At 38.0% G+C, this 15,423-nt stretch overlaps 2 protein-coding genes and 1 long non-coding RNA gene across 3 annotated transcripts in view; 1 reads left to right on the top strand and 2 right to left on the bottom strand.

Moving 5' to 3' along the window:
• myt1la (myelin transcription factor 1-like, a) overlaps positions 1–10,155 on the top strand; it is a 52,399-nt gene extending 42,244 nt beyond the window's left edge. Inside the window, exons 15-24 of the mRNA XM_046061625.1 lie at positions 444–595; positions 1,080–1,148; positions 1,363–1,425; positions 1,541–1,624; positions 3,098–3,319; positions 3,586–3,677; positions 3,754–3,857; positions 4,894–5,037; positions 7,008–7,070; positions 8,756–10,155. Coding sequence (XP_045917581.1) covers positions 444–595; positions 1,080–1,148; positions 1,363–1,425; positions 1,541–1,624; positions 3,098–3,319; positions 3,586–3,677; positions 3,754–3,857; positions 4,894–5,037; positions 7,008–7,070; positions 8,756–8,896 — 1,134 coding nt within the window. The 3' untranslated portion in view covers positions 8,897–10,155. The remainder of the gene's footprint in view (positions 1–443; positions 596–1,079; positions 1,149–1,362; positions 1,426–1,540; positions 1,625–3,097; positions 3,320–3,585; positions 3,678–3,753; positions 3,858–4,893; positions 5,038–7,007; positions 7,071–8,755) is intronic.
• LOC123978394 lies at positions 3,529–12,893 on the bottom strand. Its single transcript, XR_006826942.1, has 3 exons — positions 12,743–12,893; positions 8,819–8,898; positions 3,529–3,649 (listed from the first exon to the last, which is right to left on the bottom strand). It is a non-coding gene; the product is annotated as an uncharacterized LOC123978394 (long non-coding RNA).
• Positions 12,894–15,302: 2,409 nt separating this feature from the next.
• The window catches only part of LOC123978260, an 8,893-nt gene continuing 8,772 nt past the window's right edge, over positions 15,303–15,423 (bottom strand). Inside the window, exon 14 of the mRNA XM_046061429.1 lies at positions 15,303–15,416. Within this exon, the coding sequence (XP_045917385.1) occupies positions 15,303–15,416 (114 nt within the window). The remainder of the gene's footprint in view (positions 15,417–15,423) is intronic.

Below are 15,423 nucleotides of genomic sequence, written 5' to 3'. Positions count from 1 at the left end.
ACATATTTAACACACTGAGAGATAATAAAACATGCAACACTGGAGCACATACAAAAAGAATCACTGTGGCACAATCAAAGCAAGCCCACTATGAAACAATATACTTTACAAAGAAGTTCAGAAATATTTTTTTAAACACACCAAAATGCTTAAATTACCACAAAACTGCTGTCCAGCCATGGGACAAAATACATAACACCGCACTACTACTTTTTAAAAAAGCTGTATAAAGTATCTGTCTTACATGTAAATGTCATTAAGTCTTGCAAATGAATAATCTACTGGTGAGTTTTGCCTTTGAAGAAAGTGAGAAAAATGGAACTTTGAACTTGAATATTCTTCGTACTGGTGGACAAACCCGAGTCATCGTCTGTGTAAACATGTTGTAATATTGTACTTTTGTGTAAATATGTTACCGTGGAGCCCGTAGTGACATGTTGCAGTCGGCCTATTTCTCGTCCCTACACCAGAGCGACGAGCTGGATCCCTTCCAGGACCTGCTAGACGAGCAGCGCTACCCGGCCGAGGTCACCATGCCCAGCCCCAAACACCACAAGTACCCGTCCTGCAAGGAGAGCAAGAAGGAGCTCATCACGTAAGACTCACTCATGCCTCTAACCTGATTAACACACTGCCTCAGTGTTTATATTAAACATAATTGAAATAACATGAACAATAAATAGGCGCTACACACAGCCAAGTGCATTTTGGGCAGGAAAAAACTTTTGCACTTGCGATGAGCAGCCTAAATAAAAAAATTAACTACATATAATTCTTTTATACCTCTGGCTATTGTGCTATGTATTTAAATTTGCAAGGTTGTTAATTTGTTTGTTTTTTCTGCCTCTGGGTCTTCTTTAAGATTAGTTTGTTTTTGTTTTGGGTTATATTTATACGTATATTTATGTGTACTGCATGTCTTCAAGGCTAGTTTCTCATGAAGGGACATACAATAACTTCAAATGCATTTTGTTGTTAAAAAGTGATAAAAAATTAACAACCTTTTTTCACTGTGAATACAAGATTCAGAATCAAGTTTGAATGTCGGTGTTCAGTCTGTGTCTCCCGTCCTCCTGCAGGTTGTCAAGCTGCCAGCTGGCCGACAAGAACATCCGCGGGATGATGACGACCAACTCTCAAGAACTCAAGTGAATACAAAGTCAATATAATTTGGAGCATGTTCAGAGCAGGACTGCACTCAGTTAAGACCACTAAACAAGACAGAGTCTGTGCAGTTTGGAGGTTCAGATGGAGCTCATTCAGTATTCCTTTTACGGTTGTCTTACAGTACCATCATGTGGTAACACAGTTGTGAGGTTTTGCCTCCTGTGGCGCTGGTTAACCCTTGTGTGTGTGCCTCAGGTGTCCGACCCCCGGCTGTGATGGATCTGGACACATCACTGGAAACTACGCCTCCCACAGGAGGTAGAGTAACCACGCTTCAGACTACACTACTGCCTGCAGCCTCACATGAAACTATGACAGATAAATACAGTAATTCAATGTAAGTGTCTCTTAAAGCTTGTCTTCTATCCTGCAGTCTGTCCGGTTGTCCACGAGCCAAGAAGAGCGGCATCAAAATCCTCCACAGCAAAGAGGATAAGGACGACCAGGAGCCAATCAAGTAAGGTTTCTTACTTACTTAAAAAAATAAAAAATAAAAACATTACAAGTTCTGTGAGCCCAAAGGGGAAGTTTTCACATTGGTAGGTAGATTTATTGTCACAATATAATAAGTTTTAGAGTGAAATTGAGTTTTGTAACTCCCTTCTGCTACATAGCTGATGATATTCATTAATAAAGAATTAATTATGAAAAATGGTAAACAGAAATAAACTATAATCACTGGAGCAGTGCTGAGGATGAATTAGAGTTTAAGAGTCTGATAGCTTGGGGAAAAAGCTGCTCTGCAGTCTGGTGGTGCAGCAGCAGAAACTTCTAGATCTCCTCCCAGAAGGCAGCAGGGTGAACAGGCTGTGGCTGGGTGGGTACTGTCCTTTAGTATCCTTTGGGCTCTACGTTGGCACCTCACCTCACCGATATCATTGATGTTCGAGAGATGGGTACCAATGATCATCACATTATACAACTGATATTATAAAACATAGAAAAGCAACTCTGGAACTTTGCTAAAGCTGGAACCAGTGATTGTGTGGAATTTCTAACTGATAAATGACTGAAATAAGTAACCGATAATCAAAATAGTTGTCAATAAATTATCTGTCTTAATCAACAAAATGTTTCATCACCAGTTTGAAAATGTTTGAAATGAAATTAGTAATGTAAGTTTGAAAGATACATATATATATTTCCAAATACGTAAACTGAACTTAAAGCAGACACAGTGAAGGCACTCTGTCATGCTGTTGAAAGATTAGTCCGTCTACACTCTTAAAATGCTGCCTGTGTACGCTGACCTTTCTAACTTTAGGAAAGAATATTTTAGAGAGGAGCTGTGGTCAGTCCTCTACTTCACCTCCCGCTCCCAGCAGGCCAAGTCCAGCAAAGGTTAGCACTAGTGAGCGCTTGACATTTTCGTTAAAGCAGAGCCGTGTTAAGCCAGTACGACCTTGTGAATAATCTAAAGTTCAGCCGGTGTCAGTCTGCAGCCAGCTGTTGCTGCCACCTCTGTTCCATCCACCATCATCATTAACAGTGAAATAATAATTAAGCTTAACCTGAGCTCGGCTGGGGAGCGGCCCGCCGTCGCTCGGCTCATTCTAATCAGCCCAAATGTCACTGCGAAGGGCGTTTTGGGATGCAGGAGGCAGAGCAGAGCGTCTGGAAGCTGAGGAGGTGTCATCAGCAGAGTGAGCGGCGTTTTTCCTGCTCTTCGTTAAACCGCTGTGGCCTGGGATGCTTGGAGGGGAGGAGGTGAGGGAGTCGTCCCTCCCTCCATCAAACCAGTCCTGAACAGAGCTGTGGGGGATACTTGTGTGCCATTCTGTGTGCCCGAAAATCAAATGTTGCGGTGGTCGGGTTTTGGAGTGCCCCCACTGACAACACTTCTGACGCTGTTCTGCCGCAGTTTGCGATTATGTCGTTGGTACTACGCGATAAAGCAGACAAAATGACACCTCTGTGTCCGTCCTCTCAGGTGTCCGGTGCCGGGCTGTGATGGACAGGGTCATGTGACGGGGAAGTACGCCTCCCACCGCAGCGCGTCAGGCTGCCCCTTGGCAGCAAAGAGGCAGAAGGACAGCTACGTCAATGGCTCGCAGTTTGTCTGGAAATCTGGCAAAACGGACGGCATGAGCTGCCCAACCCCGGGCTGTGACGGCTCAGGACACGTCAGCGGGAGCTTCCTGACCCATCGGAGGTGGGCGGGGATCTGATTCATCTGTATCACAGTTTTTTGTTTATAATTACTGCTGTTTTCATTTTTTACTTATTCATTTCCTCAGCTCTATGATGCTTATCCTGATGACTATTTTGCAAATCATACCACACATAGATTTGCTTCAATACAGGCTGCCATTGGCTTTACTCCATTTCTAAAGTAAAACCATCACAGACACGCAAACCTGCAGCATATAGATGATCCATCGCAGTAAACCTTTTCTCAATGCGTGGGTTTTATTCCAGTCTCTCCGGTTGTCCTCGTGCCACCTCGGCCATGAAGAAGGCCAGGATGAGCAGTGTGGAAATGCTGACAATCAAGCAAAGAGCAAGCAAAGGTCAGAGCCAAACCCTACCCCTAAAAAAGAAAATAAAAACTTTATGCAAATCAACTTAAATTGTTTTTGGTTTCAGGCATAGAAAATGATGAAGAAATCAAACAGCTGGATGAAGAAATCAAAGATCTGAATGAGTCCAACAATCAAGTGGAGTCAGACATGATAAAACTGAGGACACAAGTAAGACAGTTTCTGAGTGGCTGTTTACTGTAACATAAATACATTAATTCAGATTAGCTTTATTGGCATGAATGTGTAACAACATTATTGCCAAAGCATCATACATACAACATAAGAACAATCAACCCCATACATTTAATTAAACAAGTAATTAAAGCGTAAAGCAATCAAAGCGTATGTGTGTTTGTGTTATAAAAAAATGAAGAAATATTAAAAATTTAAATGAAATAAATAAATAAAACAATAAGCGTGTGTGTGTGTGTGTGTGTGTTAAAAAAATAAATAAATAAACAAAACAGTAAGTATAATAAATAAGTAAGTTTAAGTATATTTACAGTAAATGGGTGGATTGATACTGTTATGGATAAAGAGCTAAAAATAAACTAGATTCCTGTTACAGACCAAACTTTTTCACTATACTATGGGTTTATATCTAATTTTAAAAATTTGTTAGTGTGTGTAGAACATTTTGCCATTTTAGACACATTGAGAAGGAAAGTGAAGGAGTCGAGGAGTCAAACTGCGATTGATAATTGGTGACGTTTTGCCAAGATTTACATGATGTGATGTGAACTCTTACACGGAAGATCTTGAACTTGAACCAACTTACTGTAAATTTTCAAATAGCATTCATACCTTTATTTAAGATAGGTTTATATTAGAGACATTTCATTCATTTATAATATAATCTATATTATAAAGTATAGTTTGTCATATTTTAGTAAGACATCTACCTTTTTTATCTGCTCCCATTTTTATGCTGTTTGCTGATAATCCAAACTTAACTCTTCCTCAATACTTACCTGTTGGTTTGATATGTTTAGTATAATGTACATTTCCTCACATAAATTATGTTTTAATTTACTACTTAATTACAACTGGTTCTACTTGAAAGTAACCTGGAGGTTAAGACGCTGACCATGAACCACAACATCCCCAGTTCACATCTGGCTGGGGACATTTAACACATTTCTCTCTCACTCGTTCCCTTTCATCTCTCCGTGAAATGCTAATACTTGATTTAATCGTCTGGTAGATCACCACCATGGAGACCAACCTGAAGTCCATTGAGGAGGAGAACAAAGTGATTGAACAGCAGAACGACTCGCTGCTGCACGAGCTGGCCAACCTCAGCCAGTCGCTCATCAACAGCTTAGCTAACATCCAGCTTCCACACATGGTAAGAAGTGGCGTGACCTGAGGCGAATGGTTTGTTAAGGCTTATATTTCTACAGCCTTAGGCTTTAAATATAACCTTTACAGCAAAAAACATTATTGGAAGTAATATTTTCTTGTATCTAGACTGATCAACTTTGCCTCAAGATTCAGTCAAATGATCTCAAATGTACTCTTAAATTGACTGATTCAAACCATATTAATATAAATCATTTGAAGAAATACTGAACAAATTAATGTAAGAACAGTGCATAAAGTTTGATTTTGTTAGGTCATTAGACAACAACCGACCTACCCAAAGAGCTTGCTGATAATTCTTGTAATTGTCAGTAGCTGGTAGTCACTGTCCTGAGGGATTTTATTGCCCTGACTTTAGCATGTCAGCTTCCTTCTTCCACAAACACAACCATGGAGTCCTTCAGGCTTTAATGTATTTGAATGTAGTTTGACCTGAGCCCTGAACCAATATTGGTCCTGAATTAGATTAATTGCCAATAATTAATGAGGGAAGAATAAGTGAAATCTAAAAGTACCCCTGGTAGGTTGAACCATTATTGTAAATAATGAAGGGGTTAAACGTTAAATTCCTGTAATGGCAAAATTACAAATTTCCGGAGGGATGGAAATTTGTGTTTAATATTTGGTTGTTTTTAAAAATGAATTCTGTAAAAACAAAAAAAAAACTGCCAGTAAATTGAATTTGTCTCTAATCTGAAGTAAGTTTTGTTTTTAGAATAGTCTGTAGATGATTGTCGTATCATGAAATATGAAACAAGGAGTTTGTTTTTGCTCTTGCATTGAAGTAAATAAGTTGGATGACTAAATAATAGACAAGATTTTGCAGATTGATAAACTTGAAATAAAACATCCTTTATTTAAATTTTATATTGTTTAATTTTTATCAGTTTATCTGAAGGAAGTTGAAGCTTCTCTCAGATCTTTTAAAAGTTCTCTTTGTGGGACAGTAAAGATGTCAACATTGATTCACGATTTTAATCCAGGGAGGTGTTAAAAGTCGTCTCTAGCCTTTTCTGTAGCGACACTCAGTTTTTCTTCATCTGCTTCTTTCTGTTCGCCACCTTCTTTTTTTCCCAGCAGTCCATGCTGTGCTTCGTCTGTGCTTTACAACACCTCACAGAGTTTCATATAAAGAAACGGCCCCGTCTTTTTTCAGTTTGAGTGACGTCATGTTGTCTCAGTGTAGAAAGAAGACTGGGGCTAATTGGATAATCTCTCTTTAAGAAACTAAGTTGCTTGATAACTGGACTATTCCTGTCCTCTCACTCATGTGCGGGATTTGCTTCATATCACACTGTAAGAAAACACTTCCGTCTTAACAAGGATTTAGATTTTTTTTTATCCCTCCTGAAATGAGCTCTATGTTACTTTCACTCCTTTTGATTTAAAAAACAAAACAAACAGTGCTGACGTGTTTTCAGATAATCGCTTGATTTTCTTCAAGTAAGTTTATTTGCGTTAGTAAGAGTGGACATTTCAATTCATTTACTCCAGAATATTACCAAAATGAATGTAAGGCTCATGACTTCATTCTCTGATCTAAATTGGTGCCCAGATCTGAATTTTTTGCGTAACTGTTGATATATATTGTTGTACATAATCTAGATAGATATATCGAGAACAAGATGTGAACACTGATTTGCAAAGTAAAAAACGGCAAACAATGTCACATTCATTTTATTTTTAGTACAGTTAATTTCCAGTTTAAGCTGAGTTAAAAGCATGACATCGTTGTTATTTCAGGTATGATAACTTTCCGAAGTTTCATTTTGCGTTTTTTTGTTTTTCTGTTCTCTATGATCAGATCTGAGTAAAAATTAAATCTGAGCCGGAGGGGAAGTGACTTGCTAAGGCGGACGTTGTGCGTATTTTTCTTGGTGTAGCTTATGAAGCCTTTGTGACCGCTACCGTGTGTCTAGCGGGCTAATAGACTTCTCTGTACACCCTCTCCTGTAGAGACCGCTGCCACAGAAAGAGGCCCCAGTAAAGCATAACTGCTGTTTACAGATGCCTCCCAGAGTAAGAGATCCATTTGTCCTTTATCCAATTATCCTTCTCTTCTGCACTGTCATCCTCCCCTTCCTGTTACTCCTTTAGTCCACTGTGGCACAACAAGACAAAAACAATCTGATGTGGTTTGATGCCTTCTAGAACTTTTTTTGAAATGGCAAAACCCCCCATAATATTTAAGAAGATAAAACCTCTTTAAAAACAATTTGTCGCATTTCGGAGTGTCAGGTCTGGTTTGTTATTTCTAGCAGCATTTAAATGTTGAACTCATAATTAATTGGAAAACACAAATGCATTAACTGAAATAATTTATCTGATTAAAAAAAACCTCTGACTTAATGATACAAATGAGATTCACGTGATAAAGCAATGGTAAGAGACATTTCTTTAGCACACCTGGAGGCAGAGCTGCTCTGGAATCTGAAATTATTTAAATTGGATTGAGTTTAACCTCAGTTGGCCGGACCCAATGTGGGAAAGAGGGAACAACATTCTGTTATGCAAAATAAAAGGGATTATTCTGATTATTAAGCTTGACTGAGACAAGTGATTGGACATTGTTAAAATGTATAGATTCCCACTGGAAATTGATGAAATGTTTGCAGATGCAACAATATTAGCAGACAAGAACATTGATATTAAACGATTCTGCAAAACCTCGGACGGCATTCTTTTTTACGCCCAATTCTAACGTTTGTAAAATTCTTGCTTTCTACAATCTCTGCACATGACAACTATGGTATGGTTATGGTTAGGGGGAAGATAGTGGTTAGGGTAAGACACCGGGTTATGGTTAGTGAAAGGTTAATAAAAAGGCATATGTTATTTGCAGGTCTGTGACGGGGTGCAGATGGGATGGTCTCTTGGATGAATGTTGGATGTGTCACATGACCATCCACCACTCCAAGCTCCACAGCCTTACTTCCCCTTTGCTACATACAGTATAAGGCCCACTATTTCCTGCATTGGCAATGAACATTAGCCTTGGATTGCCTGTGATGATACGTCTAATAGAGACATAAGTGTCTTGGGATACTTGACTAAGAAAGCACATGCAGGTTAAAAAGATCTGGGCCTAAAATCGAGCCTTGAGGTACGCCACATGTAAAACTTTGCTCATCCCAACAAACAGAAATCACGACCTTTCCAGTAGAATTTGAACAAATGTAATGCTTGGTTGTTTTGCCCACTAAGCTTTAACTCAACTAATAAGACTGTCTTTGAAGCCAAAGCTGCTCTGTCCCTGAGAAATATTTAAACGACTAAAACTCCCACTCGGCTAAGCTAATGATGAATTACCAGTTGTGTCTATTTCATCTGCCCATTAACTTCCCATTGGTTTGTAACATCCTGATTTTTTCTCCATATGCTAAACATTAACCTTCCATCTATCCACCAGCTAACCATCCCTCTCCTAATTTTTGCATGGTTTGGAATTGCACTGTGTAAACCTTCATGGGCTGAAGGATAGTTATTATTCATAGTATTTAAATGTAATAAAAAAAGGAGTATTTTAGTGAGTTTGTGTAACTGAGCCATGCTTTCCTGATGGTGTTCCCTCCCTCCCTTGCTGCCCGCCTGTCTTCCAAACCTTTCCCACAATGTTTTATAGAAAATATACTGATTGTCAAAAAACACACCTCCTCTAATCCCTCTGATTGTTTGTTTCTTCATGGGTTTCTTTCCCCTCACAGGAGCCAATGAATGAACAGAACTTTGACACTTATGTGAGTACACTGACAGACATGTACACTCACCAGGACCAGTACCAGAGCCCGGAGAACAAGGCGCTGCTGGAGAACATCAAACAGGCCGTTCAGGGTATCCAGGTCTAGTCCTGACGGAGGCCCAAATAACAAATGCAAAGCAAAATCAACAACAAAAAAAGTCAAAAAGATGGGAATGGTTGTTTTTTGCTGCTGTAATCTACCATAGTTCTTTTATTTATTCTGCTGTTATGCTCTCAACTCCATGGGTATCTCTTTTTTAAAATTATTTTGATTGTTGTTGCCTTGCTTTGAAAAACAATTACCAACGTTTTAAACAAACATTCACGTTTTGTACATTTTCATATGATCTAATATAATGTGATGTACTGTTTATAGCTGCTAATGTATGCACATTCTAGTGTATATGTATTTATTTATTTATTGTAAGCTTGAATCATTTTGTTTTTTTTCATTTTAATGCGATTTACATACATTAAAAAACTGGGCGTCACGGGTTTAATGGGGAGCAAAGCGGCGAGTGCGAAAATCAGGCTTTTCTCACGAGTTGTAAAGCTTGAGGTTGGTTAATGGATGGAATTCACTAATTTTTGTAATGTTTGAAAGTGGATCATGTGGACACTGAAATAACTGTAAATCTTAAGCTAAAATTATGACAAGAACCATTGCTATAAGCACGAAGATTTCAAACATCATGACACGGAAACTTACTGGTGCAAATCCCATCATCCCCTTCGGAGTTGTTTCGTTTCAAACTGTCCTGTTCTGTTGCTTTTCTTTGCTCATGCGAAAAGACCGGAGCGGAAAGACCAATGGCTACAGAAAATGTAGGAGACAATCTGCCATTCTGAATTTCTTTTAATCATCAACCTTGACTAGCTAATAGGACAACGTGTCAGCAATATTGGTATGATAATAATAAATCGTTTGTTTAGATATGGGATGCAATCTATATGAAAAAAAATGTTTGGGTATATGCAATTTCTTATGAATAAAACTAGCAAAGAGCTGATAGATCTTTTTACTAACTATAAATGTATTGCGTTTTGTATAAACCTTTTACTACAATCATGTTTTGGGAATCTGACGCGGGTGAAAGGACTTTGGTTCTGTCATGATCGACTTTGCACAGGGACACCTTTGTTTCCATGTTTTGATGTTTTTATTGTCAATTAAGAGGCACTTGGCAGGCGAAAGGATTTGTAGATGTGATTTTTCTTTCTAAAGGCTGATGGCTCCACTGGACTTACAGGGTCAAACGTCCCCATTCGTCATTGTATATTGCACTCGTCCTGTTGAAAACGTCTTTCCAATCATGCATCTTATTGTCTGAGCCACAATGGGACATGATGCCAGACGACATGATGACCAAGCAGCACTTTTTTTTATTATATTTGATTGTTATTGAAAAGATGAATGAAAACTAGAGCCAGCAGTCGTAACTCCATGTCTGTGCAGAATTTACCGACTGAGTATTTGATCTGAATCGGCCTTACGGTGACATTCAGTCTGAAAACACTGTACTGATGGAATATGTTTTCTGAACACCGTCGATCATGCATGCACTTTATTGGAGTAATGTCAAAGTATCATCACGTGGTAAATGAAGCAAAAACTGTACAGCGAGTTTGTGGAAACTGTGACTATGAGAAGACTTGGTGCTGGGTGATTCCTGTTTGAAAGCAACTTGGAACAATTTTCATTGAGTTGATTTGTTATTTAAAGGAAAACTCCCCCTCTGGCTCCCTTACATTGTTAACCTCCTCCTCTAGTATATGTTTTTAGCATCAAACCCACAGAATGCTGAACCACACTGACAAACATTTGTCTCAAACGTTACCTTTCAGGTTAATTCTTAAGTACCAGAAATGCTCCAGTTGTAACCATCTAAAACATAATGTTGTGAATGTAAATTATAAAACATGAATGCATCGTTTCATTGGTTAATATGGGAAACATAATATTTTCTCATTGGAATTTTAAAAGTGAGAGGCAACTTTATACAAATTGGAAATTAGAATTATTATTTCTGGCATCCAGGGTTTTGCAAAAGTAAAAAAAAAATTTCTGGATATACATTGTCTTCAAAGCTTGGATGGACCTGAAACACCTGAGTTATTATCAGTTTTTATCGGTGCAAAAAAGTCAAAAGAACAAACTTGTGTGCATAAAAGCTGAAAGGGAGAAGAGAACTTCAACTCCCAAGGAGCATTTCAGGGAGATGCATCCAAGCAAGTTACATTTTGTCATTTGGGTGACCTTTTAAATTGAAGTAGCAATCCCAAACGTTTTCCATATATATGAAATATGTCTGGAAGATTTTTGGTAAAATGTGGTTTAAATTATATAGAAGTTAGGGGTGGGGGGAAAAATCGATACAGCATAGTATCGTGATATTTGCCATGGCAATACTGTATCGATACACGGACGCCAAGTATCGATGTTTTATTATATAAATTGCAGATGGGAGTTTTAACTTTTTGGTACTAGAATAATAAAATCTATTGCTTTTTTAGTCCACTAGAAAACTTAACAGGACCATATAGAGGACTGAAAAAGTGATATGAACAAACAGAGAAATGTATCTTTTTAGATAAACAGATGTTGACAAAGTTTGACTTTAGGGATCTAATTGGAAGTTGGAAAAAGGTAATAAATTGCAATATATCTCAATATATTTAAAATCGCAATAAAATCGAATCGCAATATAAATATCGTGATAATATCGTATCGTGGGGCCTCTGGTGATTCCCACCCCTAATAGAAGACATGGCGATTTTTTGCTAAAACATGCCACCTTGGGTTTGAATGACACACTATCACTTCATTGTAAGCATCATATAGCTCCACTGACGTATTGTAACAAGCAGATCTAGTAAGTACATGTGATCATGTCAGAAAATGTGGAAAATATTTTCTTACATAAAGACATTCAGGGGAGTTGACATCTATAATTTAAACCAAATTACAGCTGTTTAATTGGTGTGATATTTTTTTCAGATGACCGAAACATTTCTCTGCAATCAGTCCAGTTCCCACAGGAAGGAAAAACAAATGCCAAACTGCTAAGAGGAGGAGTTTTCCTTTTACAGTAGTTTCTTCTTTGGACTTTTACTGCAAAGCCTCATTCCCTGACTTCACATCTCTTTCCAAAGCTTTGTGTCTGCAGCTTCCTGCCAGTAACTACTGCATTAGATAGACTGACAGCTTGTATTTTTTATTTAGTCAGTTATTCTAACTGATAACAAAGGAAATGGGAGTTAAAGCACAATTCTGCCACTTAAAGAGTCAATAGACTAGATATTGTAATATCAGATGTAAAAGCTAAACTGTAACTATTTACATAGAGAATCTCAACACTAACATGTGACATGCTAGAATGCAAAAGAAATCCATATGAATATTTGTGAAATCATTCGTTTATGAAAATGTTAGTTTCTTTTCAGCAGTGCATTGATAAGGGGTTTTTATACAGCATTCATTTTCTCTCCTTTTACCCCTTTTTCTCTGTAACTCGCAAACTTTCAACAACTGTTTTTCTTACCACATGGCATGGGTTTTGTTGGTATTTTTGCTCTATGTTTAAGGTCACGAGTTGCTACGTGATGTTTTAATTTGAACTGTGAAGTTTGTACAATTTTTATCATGCTGGTGTTGGCATCTCTTGCTCTGAATAAATCTTGTGTTGCAACACTGCTTACGACCTGTTCTTGTTTTGAATTGAAAGCTGCTGTGAAGCTTAAAATGCTGATATTTTTGAAAAACACGCAATTTTGATATAGCAATATAAACAAGTGATATTTTAGCGTAGGCTTTTAGAGTTGTCAGAAAAGGTTTAAACATAAGAAAGTTTTGAGAAAGAAACTCATAAGCAATATGGACTAATGGGGGAAGAACAGACACATTTTATAATATAATATACTACACACGACATTGGATTTGTTGATATTTTACCTGATTTGCTGTCCACACAAAATAACACATCACACAGCCATTAATGTCTAAACTGCTGGCAACAGGTTCAAGAGCAGCTTGGGGATTCACACACTGGTCCGTCAGTTTTGCCACTATTTACCTTAGTTTTCTTGTCTGTCTCATGGTTAAAAAAAAAAAAATTTTCAACAATCATTTCAACAAAATAAAAAAAATAAAGCATTTTTATTCACTTATTAATGCATCTGTAATTTAAAACACTATACATTTAATTTTTATTAAGGTTACAAAATTAGTAATGTTGTGTACATTTAAATTTTTTCAAGGTATCATTTGACTGTTTTGATTTAAATTTGAACTTAAACTTTGAACTTATAAAAAAGAAATCAAAAACCCTATAAAAACAGTAGGCTAAAATTAGAAACATGTCAATGCAATAAAATTCAACAGTACTGCAAACTAAATTCTCAAATGAATATTGCAGATGGGCAACTTTCAGAAATCAATTCTTATAGAACTCCTTTACCCTTTAGTACGGATATACACTTGTTTTTTATCTGCCATTTTGAAGATGAAATCATGTAAAATAATCTACTAGGCTTAACCTCCTCAGTTGACTAGCTAGCAATTCTAGCAGCCCTACAAGCTGGTGGGGATTCAATGTTTTGCTCAAGGGTACCTCAGCAGGGTCTGAGATGATCTCACTCACTCGCCAAACCAACCACAGGTTTCCATTATTCCTGCTGCTTCAGGTGAATAAAGAGGCAACCTTAAGGCTGTGGGTTAGTGAAAAACGATCACTTCCTAATTTCTTTAGTGTTCTTTTTTATTTATTTATTTTTTTATTGATTACAGCATCTTTGAGGTTTTCACCGTTAGAAAGTTCAAACAGAGATGAAAACATTTTTACATAGGAAAAGTAAAAAAAAAAAAAAAACACACAAAGTATAACAAAAGTGAAATATACAGAAAACACGCTGTAAATCAGGTCATGATACAAAACCTCCAGGAACGCTGCAGCACAGAGACACATTCACTCTTCTCCCGTCTCTCATTTAAAAACCAAGCTGCACACGTCCCGGTCAAATGTCGTCATCCTCACGTTCATTGTTTACATGGTTTCAGGAGAGGTCAGCTGACAGACCAGACTTTTCTGAGACGGACCAACATCACCAGTTCTAACAAAAAAGCGAATGAAGTTGATCAACGTATTGCGTTCCCTCCTTTTTCAGTTTGGATTTGATGGTTCGGGTGTCTGTTTCAGCCGATGTAAACAAGTCAGCTGAGTTATTTAAACCCTGTCCCACATGTTTACTCAGTTGAAACCTCTAGTGTTTCAATCCTGAATGGCATTTTACCAGACACTTTGTGCACCACTACACCATCCAGGTAGCAGGAGAATTTATTCAGGCTTCTGTAATGTTTCCAGGCTTCTAGCACTTAGTGACCGTGTTGTGCCGTATAAATAAAATTATATTCTAATCCTAATTTATTCACCATTTTCTATAGTCATTTAGTGTTATTTGATCATTTATTTCTATGTTTATTCAATAGGTTTACGGAACTTCTGGCTGAACGTGTAGTTTAAAAGACACTGCAAAAAGCTAGGTGTGCTGCTCTGGTGAAAATTCAAGCAGCTTGGGATGTTCACCTTGGCAGAGAAGCCCCATCTGAAATAGCAACATCTAAGCCTGCGTTGACCGCCCAACAGCAGCAAGAGTCAAGCGCCGCTTTTGGATGCTGACCTTGATGCAAGGCCCGACAAGTGGAACGATATTTGCAGCACAAGCCCAAATGAAAAATACTTTGTGTGCTTGCAGCCAGCTCGAGTTGTGAGTCAGCCTTCTGCGTCTCCGTTTGCAACAACACATAAACATGAAGATGGTAGCAACCTACTCACAAATTAGTATACCTCTGCAAGGTCTATATGAATAATCTTAGTATCATATTAGAGATAACACTTGTGGGGTTTCAGCAGAGGTAAGCATAAGTATAGATGCTACTGGGTTGGAGTAAATGAAGATGGAACACTGTATAAATGAAAGATTTCAAACTGTACATTTTTAGAGAGAATATCCCCTTCAGAATTATAGAATTACAGCCCAAAACCACAGCATAACATCTGAACATTACCTGTGCAAACACTGATGCTAATAAAGTGAAGCAGAGCAGAAGTTAGTGAGGTTTTTAGTAAAGGTGTGTTCAGGCAGAATCCCTAAACTGGCCATCTGAATACTGTCTGTGCCGTTTGAAATTTCACAAGGACTAAACTCTAAAATTCTTTTAAACTCACTTATATAACAAAAGGTATTTACACGCAATGCAACATGTGTTTATGTATTTTCAAATATGTCAACATATCCAAACATTTGGATTTTAGGTCCATGGATGGAGCTTTAGGGGGGGGAAAAAGTACTTTCAATGAATAAAGTGTCCTCTGCTCCACCCATGGCCAACAAAAGAAATAAAAGGGGTTCAACTGCTCTCATTTAATCTGATTTCTTGTGCCACTCCATGAAGCAGTTCCTTTTAGAAGTGAAGCACAGAGAGACCAGGCACGCTGTGCAGTACACAGGTGTCTTCATCTTTTTGATGCCAGCCTCGTGACATCGCTTGCAGTACCTCCTGGCTTGGGTACCATCGTCTCCATGATATGCAGGCATGCAGGAGGTTGCTGGTGGTGTTGGAGGTGGTTCTGAGGC

This window comes from Micropterus dolomieu, linkage group LG10, assembly GCF_021292245.1.
Source record: "Micropterus dolomieu isolate WLL.071019.BEF.003 ecotype Adirondacks linkage group LG10, ASM2129224v1, whole genome shotgun sequence".
Classification (NCBI taxonomy): domain Eukaryota; kingdom Metazoa; phylum Chordata; class Actinopteri; order Centrarchiformes; family Centrarchidae; genus Micropterus; species Micropterus dolomieu.
The sequence above is the reverse complement of the archived record's forward strand: the minus strand, read 5'-3'. Positions and strand labels throughout refer to the sequence as shown.